We start from the raw sequence: 18,094 nt of genomic DNA on the forward strand, positions 1-18,094 counted from the left end.
AACTTAAAAAAAATACGTGTGGAAAGCAAAAAGAAAACAAGGGTACAAAAAGACTTTATTAGTTAAAAAAAGATGATAAGGCCATGTGTAGGGAAAAAAAAATACAATACAGATTAAAAATAAAAAAAACTCCCAAAACCAGTCATCACTATTCAAAAACACACTTCAACCTATTTTTTGAAAATGGTTATATTCCATTTTAAAAATGTAAATGAACAAAACATTTATTTGTTTATTCTTGCTTAAATAAAATGGTAATGAAGTTGGTCTACCCAAATCACATGGACTTTTAATTATCGAGCACAAGCCTCTAGGTGTGATTTTAGACAGCTTGCATGTTTCATAGTTTGTAATAAGCTTCAGCAAACCCTGCCAAAGTCTGTTTGCTAACTTTTTAGTTTAATATAGAGTTTGAAATAAGAAATTTACAGGAGACATAAAGGCTCTTTAGCATCTCTATAAATAAGAACTAAGTGCAGGACTCTTTCCAGAAAAAAAACAACTGAAGAACTGATTGCAAAAAAAAAAAAAAAAAAAAACATACATTATATATATATAGCAAATGTATACATACAAGTTATATGAATGGTTGAATGTTAATCAAACATAACATTACAGCTCTGTGTGTGTGTGTGTGTGTAAATATATTGAGCAGGTAATAGTAACAAACGAGTCATTTCAAAAGGTCACCTAATGCACTGGGGTGAGATGATGGAGACAGCATGCCAAAGAACAGAGCTACAAGATATCCAACATAATGCTTCAGGTCAAGAGAGCTCCACAGCACAAAGAGCTACTGACCAATAACACACAAGTCACTGTGGTGACTTCAGAATTTAAACATACGTTAGATGTATACCATTCGACGAATGACTAACACTCCACGTGTCATTTTCCCCATGGTTCTATAGAAAGGTCTGCAGAAAAGCAATGCAGTGCAATCCAGATAGGAAAACCAATGGCTGATGTGTTGGGTCACTTCCACGGAGAGTGTAGGCTTGAGAGAGGAAAGTAGGCCTCACGGTGCAATGCAGGTCTGTCAGACCTCACTAGGGTTTTGAGTTTTATTTAAGAACGTTTGGATTTCCGTTGCGAATGATGCAACTTCTCACGCTCTCGTCCCTTAACTTGTTTTCCTTCTGCAAACCATGACGCATGACATCCAGCTGCCTTGGCAACGGGATGGAGAAGTAAAGGCTCGCAGAGTCACTCTCATCTGGAACCAGTCACAGCTAACTGGAGTTTACTGGAGCGTACTGGGGCCACGGACCGGCGAAGACGTTCACATACTGGCTTGCTTGACGTCGTCAGGGTCCAGAATCACCTCCACCTCGGCCGCGTGCTCCGCGCCGTGTCCTGCAAAGAAGATCACCGTCCTCGTCATGCGAGACGCAGGAACGAAACGCAACACCTAAAACTAAACCTTGGTATAGCTCAAAAATAGTAAGCGATGGCGTCTTAATGCGGTAACGCCGTTAACGCTCATCTACCTCTGGGGCTGCAGCCCTGTTGCCACAGCTGGTTGGTGAAGAAACGTTCTCTCACAGCCACCTGCTCGTCCCAGGCGGCTAGGATGCGCTGGCGTTCCCTCTCGTCCAGAGCCAGGGTGCCGGGGTGGGTCTCCTCGATGTGAGCCCTCACCCCATCCACACTGAGGGCATACTGCTGCTGGCCACACACCATACACACCAGCAGCTGGTGGACCGGGTCATAATCCATGAGATAGGCGCTCCTCCACCTGGCCTCGGACAAGGGCTCGTCCGAGCAGTCGTCGGCGGGGCCCAAACACGGCTCTACTTCTTCTGGGGACAAAGACGTAGAGATGAGGGGAAGGAAAAAAGACTGTGGGCGGGACATTTTTCCAAGGGCAAAGCTTTTGAAAGCATTACGTTTTGCACATATCTAAATTACCTTCTACAAGGTTATAAAAAAAATCTAATTTGAAGTTTATGATTTATGATTGGCAAGATAAGTTAACAGTTATTCCATCTGGCCATGAGGTGGACTTCAGGCTGAAATAAGTTGCTTTTTAACTTTATTTATTTAAATATCCAAGATTTAAGGTTGGATCCATACCTTTAAAAGACATAGTCTGACACTGTTCAGGAAGGTAGTTCATTCTGTCTAGTGGAGTACTGCAAAGGCCAAACACAAAGAAAAAAAATCACACACAAACTAGCTTATCAACATCATAAAGCAATCTGAGATATTTGCATACACAGCCATTGATATTCTCAGGTGCAGATTGCTGCTGTTTGTGATCGTTTCTCAGATAACAATACTGTATTGTACAGGCAACATGCATTACTGCGTGTGCAGCTGTGTACTCTGTGGGTGTCAGACAAACGTTTACCTCTTTCTCGTCCCAAGGACAGCTGCATTAACCTTGCTGCTGCAACTCTGCTTGCATTGTAAGTAAAATAACCAGGCTTCATCACAGTCACTGTGACCTCCTCCCTATTTCTCTCCACTTACCACACCAACTGACTCTTTGAAGTGAAGATGTGTAACTTGCCTGTTGACATTGAACCTTTGTGCATGATTGTAAAAGAACGTGCAAATTCTGTACACACGGCATTGCACTTTTTAATGGACCCCAAAGCCAAAATTGTGTGTGCACTTTTGTTTAACCTCTTCCCTTATGTATACTCAGCTCAGCTTAGCGATGACATTTTGTTTTTATTAATACTCAATCATCCCTTCTATGTGTAGGGTTTCTTTACGAATATGCACAACTAAATCTAAATAACAAAACTAAAGAATTCCAACTTCCTGGAAACGCAGCGTTCCACGTTCCGGCGTCGGTGAGAAAATCCTGGAGGACTTACTGCTGCACCAGCTCTGCAATGCTGCCGGATGCGCTGGGTCCTAAGAGGCTGTGTGTTCTGTGCTGGCTGAGCTCTCTTTCCCGCGCCGCCTTCCTTGCTCTTTGTTCCTGCTTCTTGATCCTCCAATGCATCCTCTTCCGCCGTATCATCTCCTCTTGGTCCAGGTCTTGATTTGAAACCGCCTTCAAGTTGCTCTGATTGGGTTTTAGTTTAGTCACGAAAGGCCCTCTGGTCTGGGCCTGAGGACCTGAGAGCTTTGCGTGGTTCATTTGTGCGAATGTCACAGTATTTGGTCTGGTGAGTGGTGGTGGAGGTGGAGGTGGAGGTAGAGGTGGAGGTGGGGGTGGAGCGCCTCGCTGCAACTGCTGTTGCCATTGTCTCACCTGAGGAGCTTCAGAAGGTTTTCTCCTACCCTGTTCTGCCAGCAGTAGCTGCCTTCCACTGTTTGGCAACTGTTGGGGAGCTGGTGCAGTGGAGCTCAATGAAAGGTGGGCGGGACCTGCAGTGACGGTTGCTGGAATGGCACAACTGTTGAGGCATGGGTGACTCACTGGCTTAGCCACAGAAGGGTGATAGGTGTAAGAGTTGTCGCATTTCCTCTGCACTGGCTACGGGACACAAAAACACAATGAACAGGGAAAAGAAAAAAAAATACACATCAGAGCCTTACAAAACATAATTTTACATGCTCATGTAAAGAGGGAAGATGTAGAGGGTACCTGAGAGGGCTGTTTGTGCTGCATAGTGACTTTGCTTCTCTCCTTCTCTTTGGCCTTCCTGGCCCTCTGCTGTCTTTTCATTAATCTCCAGTATTCTCTCTTCCTCTGAAGCTCGCCGCCCTCGTTCAGACCTCCACGAGCCTGCGGGGGGCGACACTGCAGGGATCCCGCGGCTTCCCCTCTGCGTCCCTGGGCGTGTCTTTGCAAGGTCCTCGTCCCTGCAGGCACTGGTGGTTTGGCTCTTTCGCCCTCTGCACGTTGACCAAAGGATGAGCTTTCAGCCATGGCAGTGCCAACAGAAGGAAAGAGAACGGAGGAGTCCATGTGCAAAAGGACAGGGTCCTGGGCAGAAAGGTCAGGCGCCTGAGGGGGCGGGAGACAGAGAGCTGGACTCCGTTTGACCTCAAAGACAGGCCTGGCATCCCCAGAGAAGTCTCTCTCCACTGCTCCGTCATGTGCAGGACAAAAAGAATTTATGTCTTTTCCTGTGGCCTGTGTTTCAGATTTATAGGGCTGGAGCTCATCTTCATCCATTGAGAAGGTATTGCTGTCCACAACAGAGCTAAGAGACTCTTCCAGCAGCTTCTTCATGGAGGCCACCACCAACAGAGTGGTGGCCTGGCTGTCACCAACTGAAGACTCCGTTTCCGCCCTCGTCTCGGAGGAAGGCGACGGTAAGGGTTTGACGTCTTTAATGTCCACATCCTGAGCTGTTAAGGAATAGAAGGAATCTATTGGGGGATACGTGGGTTCTTGTTTTATGGTATCATGTGGTGCCGAGGCTAAACTTGAGGTAACAGCTGAGGAAGAGTCCTTTCTTATCTTATCCTCCTTTTCAACCTGACTGGTCTCTCTCAAGCCTTTAAGGATTTCAGGGTTTGTTGTACTGCTGGCTAATTTTGATCTGACCAGAGGATCAACAGGTGAAACCTTCTGACCAGTAGATGTTTGGTGAATATTCACTGAGGAATTCATATTATGTGGAAAGACATGTACAGCAGGCTTGGTTCCCGCGCTGGCCAGAGAGACCGACTGACCGGCTAGGCGCGGCGATTTTACTGTAGATGAACTGCAGCTATTACCTGCTAGACGTATTTCAGCCGAGGTCCCTGTGGTGGGGACAGTTAACGTGCCGTCTTCTCTGATAAAACCGCTGATGGTCTCAGAGGCACTGCAAAGCATGCTATTTTTTGCCTGCGGGATTCTATGTTGGAAGCTGGTCCGAGAGTCCTGTGTTTGCTCCAGGACGCTGTGGCACATTTCTGAGCGCCGTCTCATGGCGGCCCTCTCCTTCAGACGGGCCTTCGCCTCCGTGGACAGCCTCGCCCTCTGCTCCCGCTTTTTGATTCGCCAGTACTCCCTCTGTTTGGCGTGTCGCTCTGCGGCCGACTGCACCTTATCGTCCCCTTGTGGTGCGCCGTGCCTCTTTTGATTTCGTATAAACCTACACTGCAGCCGTTTGGATTGGTTAGTTGCTTGGGTGGCGCTTGAAGAATGCACGGAAATATTGTTGGGTTTTGTGTCTTGCAAAAGATTAGTTCTCTTAGCCAAAACCGGTGAGAGGTTTTTGGTTAGTGACCCTTGAGCGTCACCTGATTGCTGCTTGCGTGACGACAGAACGTCACCTTCCATCTTGACAGTAAAATGAACAGGTTTTCCATCACTCAGTATTAGGTCAACAGACATAACGGAGTTACGTTGCTTGGCTCCTCTCGAAGCCATTGTGTTCATGGAGAATAAAGAACGTGCGTGAGCCAGGCGGGAACGCTTGCCAGCATCCTGCTGTCCTTTATTAAAACACTGCATCCTCTCTCTGTCCTTCTTTAGCTTTTCAGCACGTTTTGCTCTCTGCTCTCGCTTTTTGATACGCCAGCTCTCCCGACGCTTTGCTGCCTTCTCCTCTTCGCTCATGGGCACTTTAACAGTCCTGGGCAGGGCAGTGCTGCATTCTGGGACATTCAGACACGCTTTTCTATTTGCGTTGGCACCTTTTCCCCCTAGACTGCGCAGGTCTTTGCGGACCTTACATTCCCCAAAGGCCAAGGATCTGGGTGGCGTAAAGTTTTTCATTTGCAGCCTGTCTATTCTGCGGTACTCTGGTGTAAGCTGGGGTATAGGGCCTGGCTGAGATATGCCTGAGAGGTTGTCATTAAAGGTTGACGATCTGTTTTGTGTCTGTCGAGTTTCCGTGTTGCTTAGGTGTACCCTGTGTTGTTTTGGTGCTGTAGCCACTGGTAAGTCCTTGGTGAGTGGCACACCATTGAGCTTTACTATGGAACCATCCAGGTTTGATTCCTCAGTTTGATACGAACCATTTGTAGACAGCAAAGCAGGACGACAGTTGGAATGAGGTATACCTGACACACGGTTATCTGTAAGACTGGACACTGAAAGTACTGGTTTGTAGCCTCCAGTCTTTGGAGTTCTGGACACCTTCTTGGCAAGGGACAATCTTGCTCTCTGCTCCCTTTTCTTAGTTCTCCAGTACTCCCTTTTACAAGCAAGAGTGACTTCATCAAATTCTGACACTGGTCGATAACGTTGCCTATTCAAGTTCTTTGTCTTAGACATACTTGCTGTTTGGTCATGCCGTCCTTATCACACTTTACTGATTATTTACATCAAACTGTGTTTTGTCCCCAAGGGCAGGGAAAGAGTTGTTCAGAGAGGCTTTTTAGTCACATTTTGCTTTACTTGAGGTTATTATCCTTTTCCAGGTCATTTAAAACTGCACTTTCACTGCAACAGTGAAGTACAGCTCCCATTTCTTGAAGCAGCAGTCAATGGCACAATCTACATCAGCAAAAAAAGAATGGAAAAATATGTTATCATTTTTTGTACTTTTGTATTTTTTTTAAATGCTTTTTAATAGTCAAAAAAGATTTCAGACATAGTATATGCATAGTATATAGTATATAGCACACTATAGAACCCACACACACACACACACACACACACACACACACACACATTACCAGAATTATAATCTGTACAACTCACTCTTGACCTAATTTATCAGTAAATGGTTTATTTCTGTATCCTAAATATCTACTATATACATATGAGACATTGAAAATCTTATGATTATTTCTAAAAGTCTCAGTACTGCTATTTTGTTTAGTTAGCTAAAATAATATAATAAGTATGTGCTGCTGAATTATACCAGTACGGTTAATAAGACAGAAAAGCAAGAAATCAAGAAACAAACGAATAAATAAATGAGGAAAAGATAACGTACTTAACGTGTAAATGGGATAATCGTGACGCAGAGACGTCACTGTCACTTTAAGCCTGTATCTCAATCAGTATTTAAATCGTTTATTTTTAATATTCTATTTGATTTCCATCCTTGACCATTTACAACTACGTCTAAAGGACAATACGTTGTTAACAAGAAACTGCGTGCAAAACAAGACGAAAACGTTATTTCCCTGCGCTCACGGTAGCAGCCTTCAACCTGAGCTACAATGGACAATTTCTTCCTCTTCTGTCCTCGCAGACTGGCGTCTGTCTTCGTCTTGGTGGTTGTCCTAACGTCTGAAGTAAAAGCACGGCGGCGACTGAAAGCGATAGTTTATACGTGCGTAAAAACATGCATGTGTATTACCTGGTAGTTACATCTAACTTTCCGCCACTGTTTATGGACGTTTAAACATTAAGCACAGTCAGGATACCGCAGCTACTTCCCGAAACAGACGTTCTCTATCGCTGCCATGTAGTGAAGAGTACCCGGATGTGAGACCGGCGAGACCCTCGCTGCTGCTGCCGTGTGTGCGCCGCGTACCGCACGGACAGACCGAACTCTTAAAGCCGCAGGACGCAGTCCCTCTCTCCGCCCAGGGGACAGGAGACTCGGTACCGCGGTTACGAGGTTCCGTTCGCCAAAGGTGCGATTGGTAATTTTTTTCAGTGACCTTTGTTCAAAATCCAAATTACATATTAGACTCTAAATCTTTTATTGACTAACCGACAAACCGATTTAGGGTCCACGTGCAGACGTTAAAATAACGAATATAAAACAAGATACGAATATCCAATAGCCTACGCATATATGTATATTTTTCAAACAGGTGCTGTTTTTCAAACGAGTGTGCCTCATTTATTCTGTTTCCACGATATATTTTGAAATAATACATTGGGAGGGGGGATATTCAGATTTGAACCGTAATAGGCTACGGTGTTTGTTTTCATTAATAAATTGCGTTAAAAAATGTTACTGTCAAATTTCTTCGACCAGAACATTGTTTCAGATTATATAATCTGTGTTTACTAGCAAAATAGATAACTGTTAAGTATTCACTGAAATGTAAATACTATATTTTATCGACATCACATAACACACATACTCACATATAACAGCTACATTAGGAAAAGCTATTTTTCCAAGTCTTTTTGTGTGAGAAACATGTACAGTTGCAGAAACACTACAGTAAGAGATTGCATTTATATTTTCCTGATCAGAAATAACAGTGAACACAGAAGGTGAGGTGATATATCCGACTGGCCCCACGGAGCACACGTCACTGCGTGAGAGCCGCTACTGTCTCTTTAAATTTACCCAGGAGCCCCTTAAGGAGCCCCAGGGGCCCCAAGCTCGGCTCCCCACCCTGAAGACAAGCGAGAGCCTCAAAATACACACAGAAGGTCCACTTGGAGTGACCGAACATTTGACAAGCTTTTAATAAGACTTCGAGCGGAGTGAAGTGCGACCTAAACTCACGTCGACACTTAAAAGTTAACTCAATTTCAGCCCAAAAAAAAAACGGCGTTGAGGGCAGCGCAGACACGGGCGCCGCACACACCGTAATGGGTGAATGCGTGTTCCCGGTCTCTCCACAAGCGTCTGCCGAACGCGACCGCGAAATCCTCCGGTCGTGACACTGTTGCGAATAAGGAGTGGAAACCGTGTTCCGGTCGATAACACGAGATAGGTATGGAGGAAAAAGAGTCCAAGGAGTCGGAGCCCGAAGTGCCCAGCGCTGAGCAGACAGAATGTCTCTCATTAATAATAAGCGCTGAGGAAGGGGAGGCGACACCGCGGCGGGGTGCCCCGGGAGACCCTTCGGCAGGTAAAGATCGCTGTGTTATAAACGTACAGTTTAACCTTACGGTCGATGTGCGGTGTCTGTTTTGCGGCGTTAATCCGGGCGGCGAACAATAGCAACGCAGCAGCATGGCCCCTCGCTTCTCGGGCTCCACTATAAACAAAGGCGGAGTACCATGCTGGTTCGACTGCGAACCTTAGTCGCCACCCAGCGGAAATCGGCAGTGCATCAAATAGTGTCGCCGCCCCCTGTGTTTTGCACAATGTGGCCCTGCGTAAATAAAGGGTTCCTCGATTAGGACAGCTTGAAGGCTGTATGGGCCTAGATCTGACATAGAACTGTTTCAAAAGCACAAATAAAAACAACCTGTACAGCTGATTGTTATTATGAGAACAACATGCTTTGCTTAATCCTATTTTCAGCTGCTACAAGAGCTGAATCAATATATGTAGAATACTTAAAGGAAAGATTGCATGGCCGGATTGATACTGTGTGCTCTTTTTCTGCTTCAGGTGATGGGGACATGACCAATGGTCACATTGGCGATGGCAGCCTATCCAGCGTCATTGCTTCGGTGTGTTCTCCCGGCACGAGCTACTGGAGCGTCTCGGAGAGCCCCAACTCCCCGTTCCTGCTGTCCCCCGTTCCGGGGCCGTCCGGACACAAGCCCGCGCCGGCCAAGCCCGCGCGGGCCTCGCGGCCCGGCCTCAGCCGGATCCCCGGACGGGACCACCGCCGCTACTACCACGAGTACTGGCGGAGCGAGTACCTGATGGACTTCGACCCCAGGAGGCACGGCATGATCTGCATGGTGTGCGGGAGCTCGCTGGCCACGCTGAAGCTGAGCACCATCAAACGCCACATCCGCCAGAAGCATCCCGACTCGCTGCTCTGGAGCGCGTCCGACAAGGAGGTGATCCGCTCCGGCTGGGAGAGCCACCTCAATCTGGAGAGCAGCCAGACGCCTTTCTGCCCCGAGCCGGCCGTGGCCACCAAGCCGGAGGAGACCCAGAGCTGCGCGAAGCAGTCTGCAGGTGTGCACGAGTGGAGGGGGGCTTTTGCTTTGAAGTTCGGCCGGCTCTGTTAAGTGTGTTGCATGATTCCCACCTTCGCTCTCTCACTGCTTGAGAATATGGATTTTAGTTGCTCTGTGAGAAACATGACCTTGGACATGTATGTGTGGTCCTTCATAAGCATGTCGGGATGCGTTTTGTTAGGGCCCTTATATGAAAACTGTAGGCTCTATAGCAATCTTTCGATCCTTAAAGTCTTCTACTCTGAAACATTTTTTTCCCTGTAAGAGCAATCTTTAACAAACTATGTCAGGATATAACCTGAGGTGACATGATTATACTGACACATTTTTAATGAACTTGTCACATGTTGCATGGCTGTTTCATTGCAGAATTTCAGGGGTTGATATTTCTCTATTTAAAATGCATTTAAAATAGTTACTATGGCTTATTATCTGGGCCTTGCTAGTTTCATCAGTCGCTATTTTTCTGAGACCATTTCTGACCATGTCAGAGCTTCATATACTAGCGTCATCATATTTTCCAACACTATAGTTTTTGCCAGTCATGTGTTTCTCATCCACCCTCTCTAGCTCCCCCTGCAGGTGAGCCCAGCGGTGGCGAGATGCCAAAGCCGCAGCTCCACTCCAGGGCCGGCCGGACGAGCTCCTCCCCGCCCTCCCCGGAGCCCCGGGGCCCGTCGGCCCAGATGCTGGAGCGCTACCTGAACGACTCGCTGCACGCCTGGTTCCGGCAGGAGTTCCTGATGGAGTACCAGGCGGAGGCCAGCCGCCTGGTGTGCATGGTGTGCGGCCGGCCGTTGCCCTCCCTGCACCTGGACCACATCAAGGGCCACGTGCTGGAGCTCCACCCGGACTCGCTGGTGTACAGCGCCGAGGAGAAGCACCACGTGCTGCAGACGTGGGCGCTGAAGCACGGTGAGGCTCCTGGGGTGCGGGTGGGGGTGGGGTGGAGGAGATAGAACGTTTGTGAAGGCGGTTGATGAGACGGTGGGCAGGACGGTGCGGAGCTGACGCTGGAGCAGGAAGAAAGGAAGCCTGAGTCAAGGGAGATGGGGAAATACCTTTTTAATGTGAAGAAAAAGAAACTGGCAAAAAATAGAGGGAGGAATTGGACAGGCAATGAAAAATGGAAGGTTGGAATTGTCTCTGTACACTGTGAAGGGTGAAGCTGTATTAATATGAACTGTAAAAGTATGAAATTAAATTTGAATGAACCAGGCAAAATGTACATGGAAATGTACTTAACAATTATTAGCAAAATAGTGTCTGAACATAACTGAAAACAGGTATGAAAAAGTGTGTGGTACCACATCAAACGTGTGTGGTAACCGCTGTGCTGGTTACGAACTGTGTGGATTTGTTTGGATGCAGTAACTTCAATAACTTATAATGAAAAAAGGAGCTAAACTATAATATATAAATATATGTTTTGTATGAACATTTATATGATCCTAATTGGCAGTCATAACCTTCCAGTGTCTTTCAGTTATGTTAAGGTATGAATTCTGATGGACTTCTTGTGTTTCCTTTTCACACATGTCCTCGGTTCCTCCCACAGAGTCCGATTCATCGAGAGACTTTTTCAAATCAGAGCCAGACACCAAAGATCTGACCGTGAACAGCTCAGTCCAGTTCTTCCCCCCGGAGACGCAGGCTCTCCAGGATTGCGCGGAGGCGTACGTGGCGGGAGAGGGGCGGAAGGCGAAGGCCGCGTCGCGCCCCCTCCCCGGCCAGAGGCTGAGGAACGGGTGTCCCTGGCGTCTGCGTCTGGACTACCTGGTGGCCCTCGGGCCCCCGGGCAGGCCGGGCTGCTACTGCATGGTGTGTTCAGAACAGCTGCCGCTGGCCAGAGTCAGCGGCTTCCGCAGGCACATCCAGGAACGCCATCCGGAGACGAGCAGCCTCAGCCGCAGAGAGAGGGAGGACATCGCTAGTGCGTGGAGCGAGGAGGGAGGAGGGGGAGAACCTGCCACGCACACACAACAGGGTAAGAGATCAGACGGCTGCACACACACGCACACGCACACACACACATACACACACACACATATACATACACATACACACACACACATACACACACACACACATATACACACACACACACACACACACACACACACACACACACACACACACACACACAACAGGGTAAGAGATCAGACGGCTGCACACACAAACACACATACACATACACACACAAACACACGCACACATACACATACACACACACACACACACACACACACACATATACATACACATACACATACACACTCACACACATATACACACACACACACACACATACGTACACACACACATACGTACACACACACACACATACACACACGCACACATACATACACACACACACACACACACACACACACGCATACACACACACGCACATATGCACATACACGCACATATGCACACGCACATACACACACACACACACACATATACACACACACACACGCACACATACACACACACACACACATACACACACACATATACAGACATACACACGCACATATGCAAATACACGCACATATGCACACACACACACACACACACACACGCACACTCGTACACACACACACGCTCGTAGTTCAGCGGAGGGCAAGTTGAGATTCATCATTGTCTGTTGTTGAAAAGAAGTCTTGCTGAACTACAAATACACAAATGAATCCTCTAGTGACACGTACATACGTGGTCAGAACATGAACCATGGAACTGCAGGTGGATCTCACTGCCTCTCTCCCTGTTGGGCCCAAGCCCTCCCCAGCGACTACCCCCCCGCGCCCCCGCCCAACGACACACAGGCCACCTCAGCCAGGCCCGGCGCCGAAGCGGACGACGTCCCGGGCCTCAAAGCCCCGCCCACCCCGGGCCGCCACGGCCACTACCCCGGCAAGGACCAAAGGCGCAACTACCAGGTGCGCTGGCGTATGGAGTTCCTCATGGACTACGACTGCAGGAGGCACGGCCTGATCTGCATGGTGTGCGGGGCCACGCTGGCCACGCTGAAGGTGAGCACCATCAAACGCCACATACAGCAGGTGCACCCGCGCTCTCTGGACTACAGCGCCGAGGAGAAGCAGCGGGCCCTGCACAGCTACAACCAGACCGCCCTGCACTTCATCCACTCCGACGACTGCTTCTCCACGGCGGAGCACGGTGCCGGTGCCCTCATCGGGCCGGCCGGCTGTTACAGCACTTGACGGACAAACGTCGCGGCGCGTTTTTCTTTCCCTCAGGAAGTTGATCGCTGGAAGAAGCCAAAAAAAAAAAGAAGATCTCCACAGCTTTTTTTTTTTTTGTTCTTTGGGAATGAATGTTGAAAAAAAAAACTTACTGTGCACTTTTATTTCCTCAGTTTTCTGTATTCGACTGCAGTAAATGCGTTTTGAGCACCTGTTAAAACAGGTAGTCCGTGCTGTGTTGGCATGGAGAATTTGAGTTGAATTTGAGAATTTGAGTTGGAGAACTTTTTTTAAACGCGCTTCCTACACATGAATAATGTCACAGGACTAAATTGAGAGGTTTTTTTTTCCTTAAGCACCTTTTTATGCATCATTGTTTGTACAGTCGTCACTGCAAATTATGTGGGTTGAAAAGTGAGAGGGATCATGTTAAAATGAGGTCAGCACTGGCTGTGGGTGGCACACTCTGCACTTCAAACACTGCACTCAGTTGCCAGGGGGAACGTCCCAGAGCACGGACAGCTACAGTGACACCTTATAAGGCAACGCACTCTGTGCAGTGAAACTGATTTTCTAGACTTCTTCATTCTGTTGTACCACGTGATTAATACCAATAATCAACACAGCAACTGCAACTACAGAAAGGCTAAATTTTTCTAAAGATGACTGGAAGTCTTAATTATTTTAAAGGAGTGGTTTGGGGAAGTGTTTTTGACTTGACTTGATGTAGTCAGTTAGCCAAGATGTGATTGGTGTTCAGGTCTGACATTGGAGCTGTGAGGCCAACATGAATGGAAGGTCATGACCATCAAACGTGTGTGGTAACCGCTGCGCTGGTTACCAACTGTGTGGATTTGTTTGGATGCAGTAACTTCAATAACTTATAATGAAAAAAAGGAGCTAAACTATAATATATAAATATATGTTTTGTATGAACATTTATATGATCCTAATTGGCAGTCATAACCTTCCAGTGTCCAGCCTCAAAGGTCTAGTGTGATACTGAAAAATTTGGACCCAAAACATTTCTTTTCTAATCGACTACATTTCAGATAACTGGACATTTTGTGTATATTTCACTTGTTCCTGAACCATTCCACAGGCAGCGGTGCAGAAATATAGGGTCGATAAGTATTGTGTTGAATTTGTATCATCCAGTTGGCTTTGCTGATTTACCAGCTGGTATGAGCAAGTTAGCAAAACCTAGAAGAATCATGGGAAAGTTTTTTCTGTTCTGTTTTTCTGAACTACGCACTTCTGTGTGTAGTCAGAGGCTTAATGCTCTGTCTCATAACACAAGTCCATGTCTCAGGGAGTGTGTGTGCGCTATCTGGGCTTGCCTTTACATGCTTTCAGTGGCTTGGCTGTTGATTCTAATACAGAAGATGCAATTAAATCAAAATAGAATTACAGCCTCACGCAAAAGACAAAAGTGAATGAACCGAGACAACCCAGGTATTTTTTATCTGGACTTTCCTTAATCTGTCCTGCCTTGGAGAGCAATGGGAAATGTGGAAAGAGATTCTGTTACTTTGCCCTGTTTAAGCACTTAATGCTTGTGTTTATTTTGCCCAGTCGAACTCTAGCATTGGTGTTTGGACTCCAGATGTGAGAGGTTCAGCAATTGCACAAGGCCAAGCCAGCAAAGCCAGAGGGCAAAGATCATGTTCTATTCAAGCTTTTACACACACACACACACACACACACACACACACACACACACACACACACACACACACACACACACACACACACAGTGCCTTGCAAAAGTATTCAACCCTTGAAAGTCATCCGACCCATCTGGATTAGAAATTACACACAAATGAAATGGCATCTCACGCGTTTATTTTGAATACATTTTGAGTCATGTCATTTATTTCAAGTGATATTGATTTAATTCAAATTATTATTCAAAAATGCTGTTTGCATAAGTATTCAACCCCCGTTCTCTGGAAGCTCCATGCTTACACAGAGAAATGACAAAACCCTTGGTGGACTTGGATTAGAATTGGCCTCTACCTGTGAAAATAAATAAAAATCTAAAATTCTAAAAATCTTTGTTCTGAGAGAAAAGACCCTCTTCAATATCACTGGTCTCAAAGTTCAGACTGTGAATACCATTGGAAAGCTGTGAAAATGAAGACCAAAGAGAGCAATCGATCACTTTCAAGGAGCTAAAGATTTCAGCAGTCGATAGTGAAATGAAGATAACCGACATCAGTACCAAGAGCTCTGCTTATAACTGGCATGTATGGGAGGCCGGCTACAAAGAAGCCATTACTGGAGAAAAATAAACACACTGAAGCACATATGTTCGGTGTTTGACAGAAAGAGCCAGTGATCCAGCTAAAATGTGGATTTTGTGGTCAGATGAGACAAACATGGAGGTGTTTGGACAAGATTCAAAAAGCTGTGTGTGGCACAAATCTAATTCTGGCCGTTCCTCAACAAACACCTTCCCATCGGTGAAGTACGTGGGCAGAAGAGGGTGGAGTCTTGAGGTTCTCCTCAGAGGCAGCCAGGCATTTGATAAATTGACAAAATGGTAGGTACAAAGTGCAGGAAGATTCTGCGCACGACCCGCTTCAGTTTGGAAGAAACCTTTCAGTGGGACAGCAAAACCCAAACATCATGAGAGTTGCTGAGAAAAGAAGGAAGTGAATGTTCTACAATTGACAAGTCAAAGTCTGGAATCAAATAAGAATCTGTAAGCACCATTTGTAAATTGTCATCAACAAGCATCATCCAACCAACCTGAGCTACCTGGAGCAAATCTGCCAGGAAGAAGGGATGAATCACTCTCCAACTTGGCAAAACTCTAGATGTACACCAACACACGTACACCAATGGATTTAAGGTTGTTATTGCAGGAAAATGTGGTTCTGCCGAGAGCTAGACACATAGCTTTGAATACTTATACATGCAGTACTTTTCAGCTTATTTTATTTTATACAGAGAATATCTTTTGACGAATGAATCTGAAAAAATAAGAACATTTTGGTTTTCAATAAAAAAAAAATTCTGTCTGGAATAGTCGGTGTCTGTCATTTGTAATCCTTTTGCATCTGATGGTTTTTTTGGAGGTTGAATACTTCTGCAAAGACGGTGTTTTTGCACATACATGTTTAAGCATATATACATATTGCATTAGGAATAAATATATTTTCTTAATTCAATCAACTGTCAGAATAAAAAATGGTGTATTGACAAATTCATAAAATACTATGTTAATCACAAAAGGACAAACACCCTGCACACATTTGTGACATCTACTCCTATAAAATATGACCCAAGTATTTCAACATTTACAAACAAGTACAGATGTTCATCTCACCACCTGCTACATTTAGCCCTGGCATGACTCCGTTTATCAGTTTTAAAAGTCTGTTAAGTTTGAATGTAATCACAGGCTGTTTTTGCATATAAACCTTGTAATAATAAAATGCATGAATTTGTGGAGATGAGCAGGAAACAAATAGCTTAGTCATTTGAATGTTTTTATTAATTTTACTTGGACAGTTACAGGGATCACTTTTCTCTCCTTTTTTTTTTCCAAAGCTCCCAGATTAACTTAACTCATAACAAAGTGAACATGAATATTAGTTATCACAACTAGTTATCAAGATTCAAAAGGCAAAAACCAAAGATATCCAAAGAAACAAGACTTTTGCGTCTCCCTCCCCAACAAATTCAAACAAAGGGAGAAGGCTGTTAAACTAACAGGGCGGCCATTGAACTATAGGATTAACGTAAAAATCTGCAAGGTTTGAATTCAAACACTACAGAGAAAACAGCAGAAACTGTAGATAGAAATAGGTTTGCATCTATTAAAAATGTAGTATTCTTTAACTTAGTGTTGGGGGTAGGGAGGAAAGTGTAAAAACCATTAGCTGGAGCTTATCCTATTCTTCAAGCACCACCACACCCATGACCCAAAAGTTAACGTAACGCTTGTTAGTTCAGCGACACAAGGGAACTGGTACAAGGGGAACTTTCAGCTGTTGGTGAGCGTGTCTGTGCTGTTGCATGCATGCATGTAAGAAAACAAACTCGGAAAAACGAAACACCCAAGGACCTCAGGACTACAGCTGAGCGTTAAGGGGTGGGGCAACACAGAAAAATCCTCACCCTCTGGTGGAGTTATCTTCTGTGCCCTTAGCGAAACCCTCCACGCGAGCCAAATTTGGGCCACACAGAAATGAGCTCCACCCCAGCAGTGGAGGATAGCATATATTAGTTGGAACTCTTTGGGTATTAGAATGAAAACATTTCAGCAGTTGACAGACACCTGTGAAGTAGTATTACAAGTCCTTACTGTTTTAAATCCGGCATGGCTTTCATCCTCTGGTACGTTCATAAATACAGACACATTCTTGATAACGTAGCCTTACAGAAATGCTTTAAAACGTCCCCAGGTGGAATCCAGCACCTAATACAGACCAGACCGTAAACTAAGTGCATCCACTCCCCCCATTCAAGAACCATTCAGTGTATTGACACAGATGGAATTATATAAAGCCTGTTGTGCCTGGGCTACTACAATGGAGTCTTCCACAACAGCACACTTCCTCTTTAATCAACCTGTAAGCTAATACAACTGGTGAGCACGTTTCCCGCTTTTGCGAGGACACATGCTTTGCATTGATATATTATTAATGAACATCTCGGAATACACCAATTCAAAACACTCGGTATGATGAGGAAACACACATGCAGAGTTGGTAATATTGCTCCAAAGGCTGGTCCAAGACGCGTTTTGCCTTTTCGTGTGTTTTTATGCAGTGGTGCGGCACGGGAAGGCTGGTCCATTTGCTCCACTGGCACGACACTTCTCGCAATTGTAGCTCTGAAATTCATTAGATACCTCAAACATTATATAATTAATATTACTCATTAAGATGCCAATGCTGGACTGAGGAGTCAAGAGCAGCTATCTTACAGGTGATCTAATAAGAGTAATCAGAACAGTAGCCATAACAACACTCATTTACATGTCAACTCAAGAAGCCAAGTCTTAAGATGCGAGATGTTTTTAAATATAAAAAGCAAATGCTAACTACTTCTTCACAGCAAAGAGCCTGTTGTAATCTTACTATATATACATACACAATTAAAAATTAAATGCAAAAAAAAGGAAAATAAACAAAAAACAAAAAAAAAACCAGAACAAAACAAGACAGCAAACTAGACCCAACCATGACAGCTGGAGCAGTGTCCCCATCATCCTAGTCAATCGTCTGGAGCTTGTAACAGC

At 45.5% G+C, this 18,094-nt stretch overlaps 2 protein-coding genes across 8 annotated transcripts; one reads left to right on the forward strand and one right to left on the reverse strand.

Moving 5' to 3' along the window:
• Positions 1–38: 38 nt before the first annotated feature.
• Positions 39–8,794, reverse strand: LOC143475684 (uncharacterized). 5 transcript variants are annotated; one of them, XM_076973592.1, is made up of 6 exons: positions 8,644–8,794; positions 3,548–6,340; positions 2,829–3,436; positions 2,077–2,135; positions 1,491–1,802; positions 39–1,356 (listed from the first exon to the last, which is right to left on the reverse strand). In XM_076973592.1, the coding sequence occupies exons 2-6, from the start codon at positions 6,116–6,118 to the stop codon at positions 1,283–1,285; spliced, it is 3,624 nt and encodes a 1,207-aa protein (XP_076829707.1). In that variant the 5' UTR covers positions 6,119–6,340; positions 8,644–8,794; the 3' UTR covers positions 39–1,282. The 5 variants fall into 5 exon arrangements, with proteins under 5 accessions (XP_076829707.1, XP_076829708.1, XP_076829706.1 ...); XM_076973593.1 differs by having other exon boundaries at positions 8,657–8,761; XM_076973591.1 differs by lacking the exon at positions 8,644–8,794 and adding an exon at positions 6,786–7,339.
• On the forward strand, positions 7,344–18,052 carry zfta (zinc finger translocation associated). 3 transcript variants are annotated; one of them, XM_076973602.1, is made up of 5 exons: positions 8,120–8,616; positions 9,105–9,626; positions 10,199–10,543; positions 11,187–11,615; positions 12,413–18,052. In XM_076973602.1, the coding sequence occupies exons 1-5, from the start codon at positions 8,481–8,483 to the stop codon at positions 12,856–12,858; spliced, it is 1,878 nt and encodes a 625-aa protein (XP_076829717.1). In that variant the 5' UTR covers positions 8,120–8,480; the 3' UTR covers positions 12,859–18,052. The 3 variants fall into 3 exon arrangements, with proteins under 3 accessions (XP_076829716.1, XP_076829715.1, XP_076829717.1); XM_076973601.1 differs by lacking the exons at positions 8,120–8,616; positions 12,413–18,052 and adding an exon at positions 7,344–7,443 and having other exon boundaries at positions 11,187–12,377; XM_076973600.1 differs by lacking the exon at positions 12,413–18,052 and having other exon boundaries at positions 8,115–8,616; positions 11,187–12,377.
• Positions 18,053–18,094: the final 42 nt, after the last annotated feature.

Source organism: Brachyhypopomus gauderio, chromosome 14 (assembly GCF_052324685.1).
Source record: "Brachyhypopomus gauderio isolate BG-103 chromosome 14, BGAUD_0.2, whole genome shotgun sequence".
In the NCBI taxonomy this organism is placed as follows: Eukaryota; Metazoa; Chordata; class Actinopteri; order Gymnotiformes; family Hypopomidae; genus Brachyhypopomus; species Brachyhypopomus gauderio.

What these genes read in the sequence shown, in the direction of transcription:
- LOC143475684 (XM_076973592.1), bottom strand. Translation starts at nt 6,118, where the DNA reads ATGTCTAAGACAAAGAACTTGAATAGGCAACGTTATCGACCAGTGTCA. An exon ending in TCAGACTATGTCTTTTAAAG is followed by an intron (nt 1,803 to 2,076) that starts GTATGGATCCAA and finishes CTTTGTCCCCAG; the next exon opens with AAGAAGTAGAGCCGTGTTTG. An exon ending in ACAGGGCTGCAGCCCCAGAG is followed by an intron (nt 1,357 to 1,490) that starts GTAGATGAGCGT and finishes TCTTCTTTGCAG; the next exon opens with GACACGGCGCGGAGCACGCG.
- zfta (XM_076973600.1), top strand. Translation starts at nt 8,481, where the DNA reads ATGGAGGAAAAAGAGTCCAAGGAGTCGGAGCCCGAAGTGCCCAGCGCT. An exon ending in CTGCGCGAAGCAGTCTGCAG is followed by an intron (nt 9,627 to 10,198) that starts GTGTGCACGAGT and finishes CACCCTCTCTAG; the next exon opens with CTCCCCCTGCAGGTGAGCCC. An exon ending in GACGTGGGCGCTGAAGCACG is followed by an intron (nt 10,544 to 11,186) that starts GTGAGGCTCCTG and finishes TTCCTCCCACAG; the next exon opens with AGTCCGATTCATCGAGAGAC.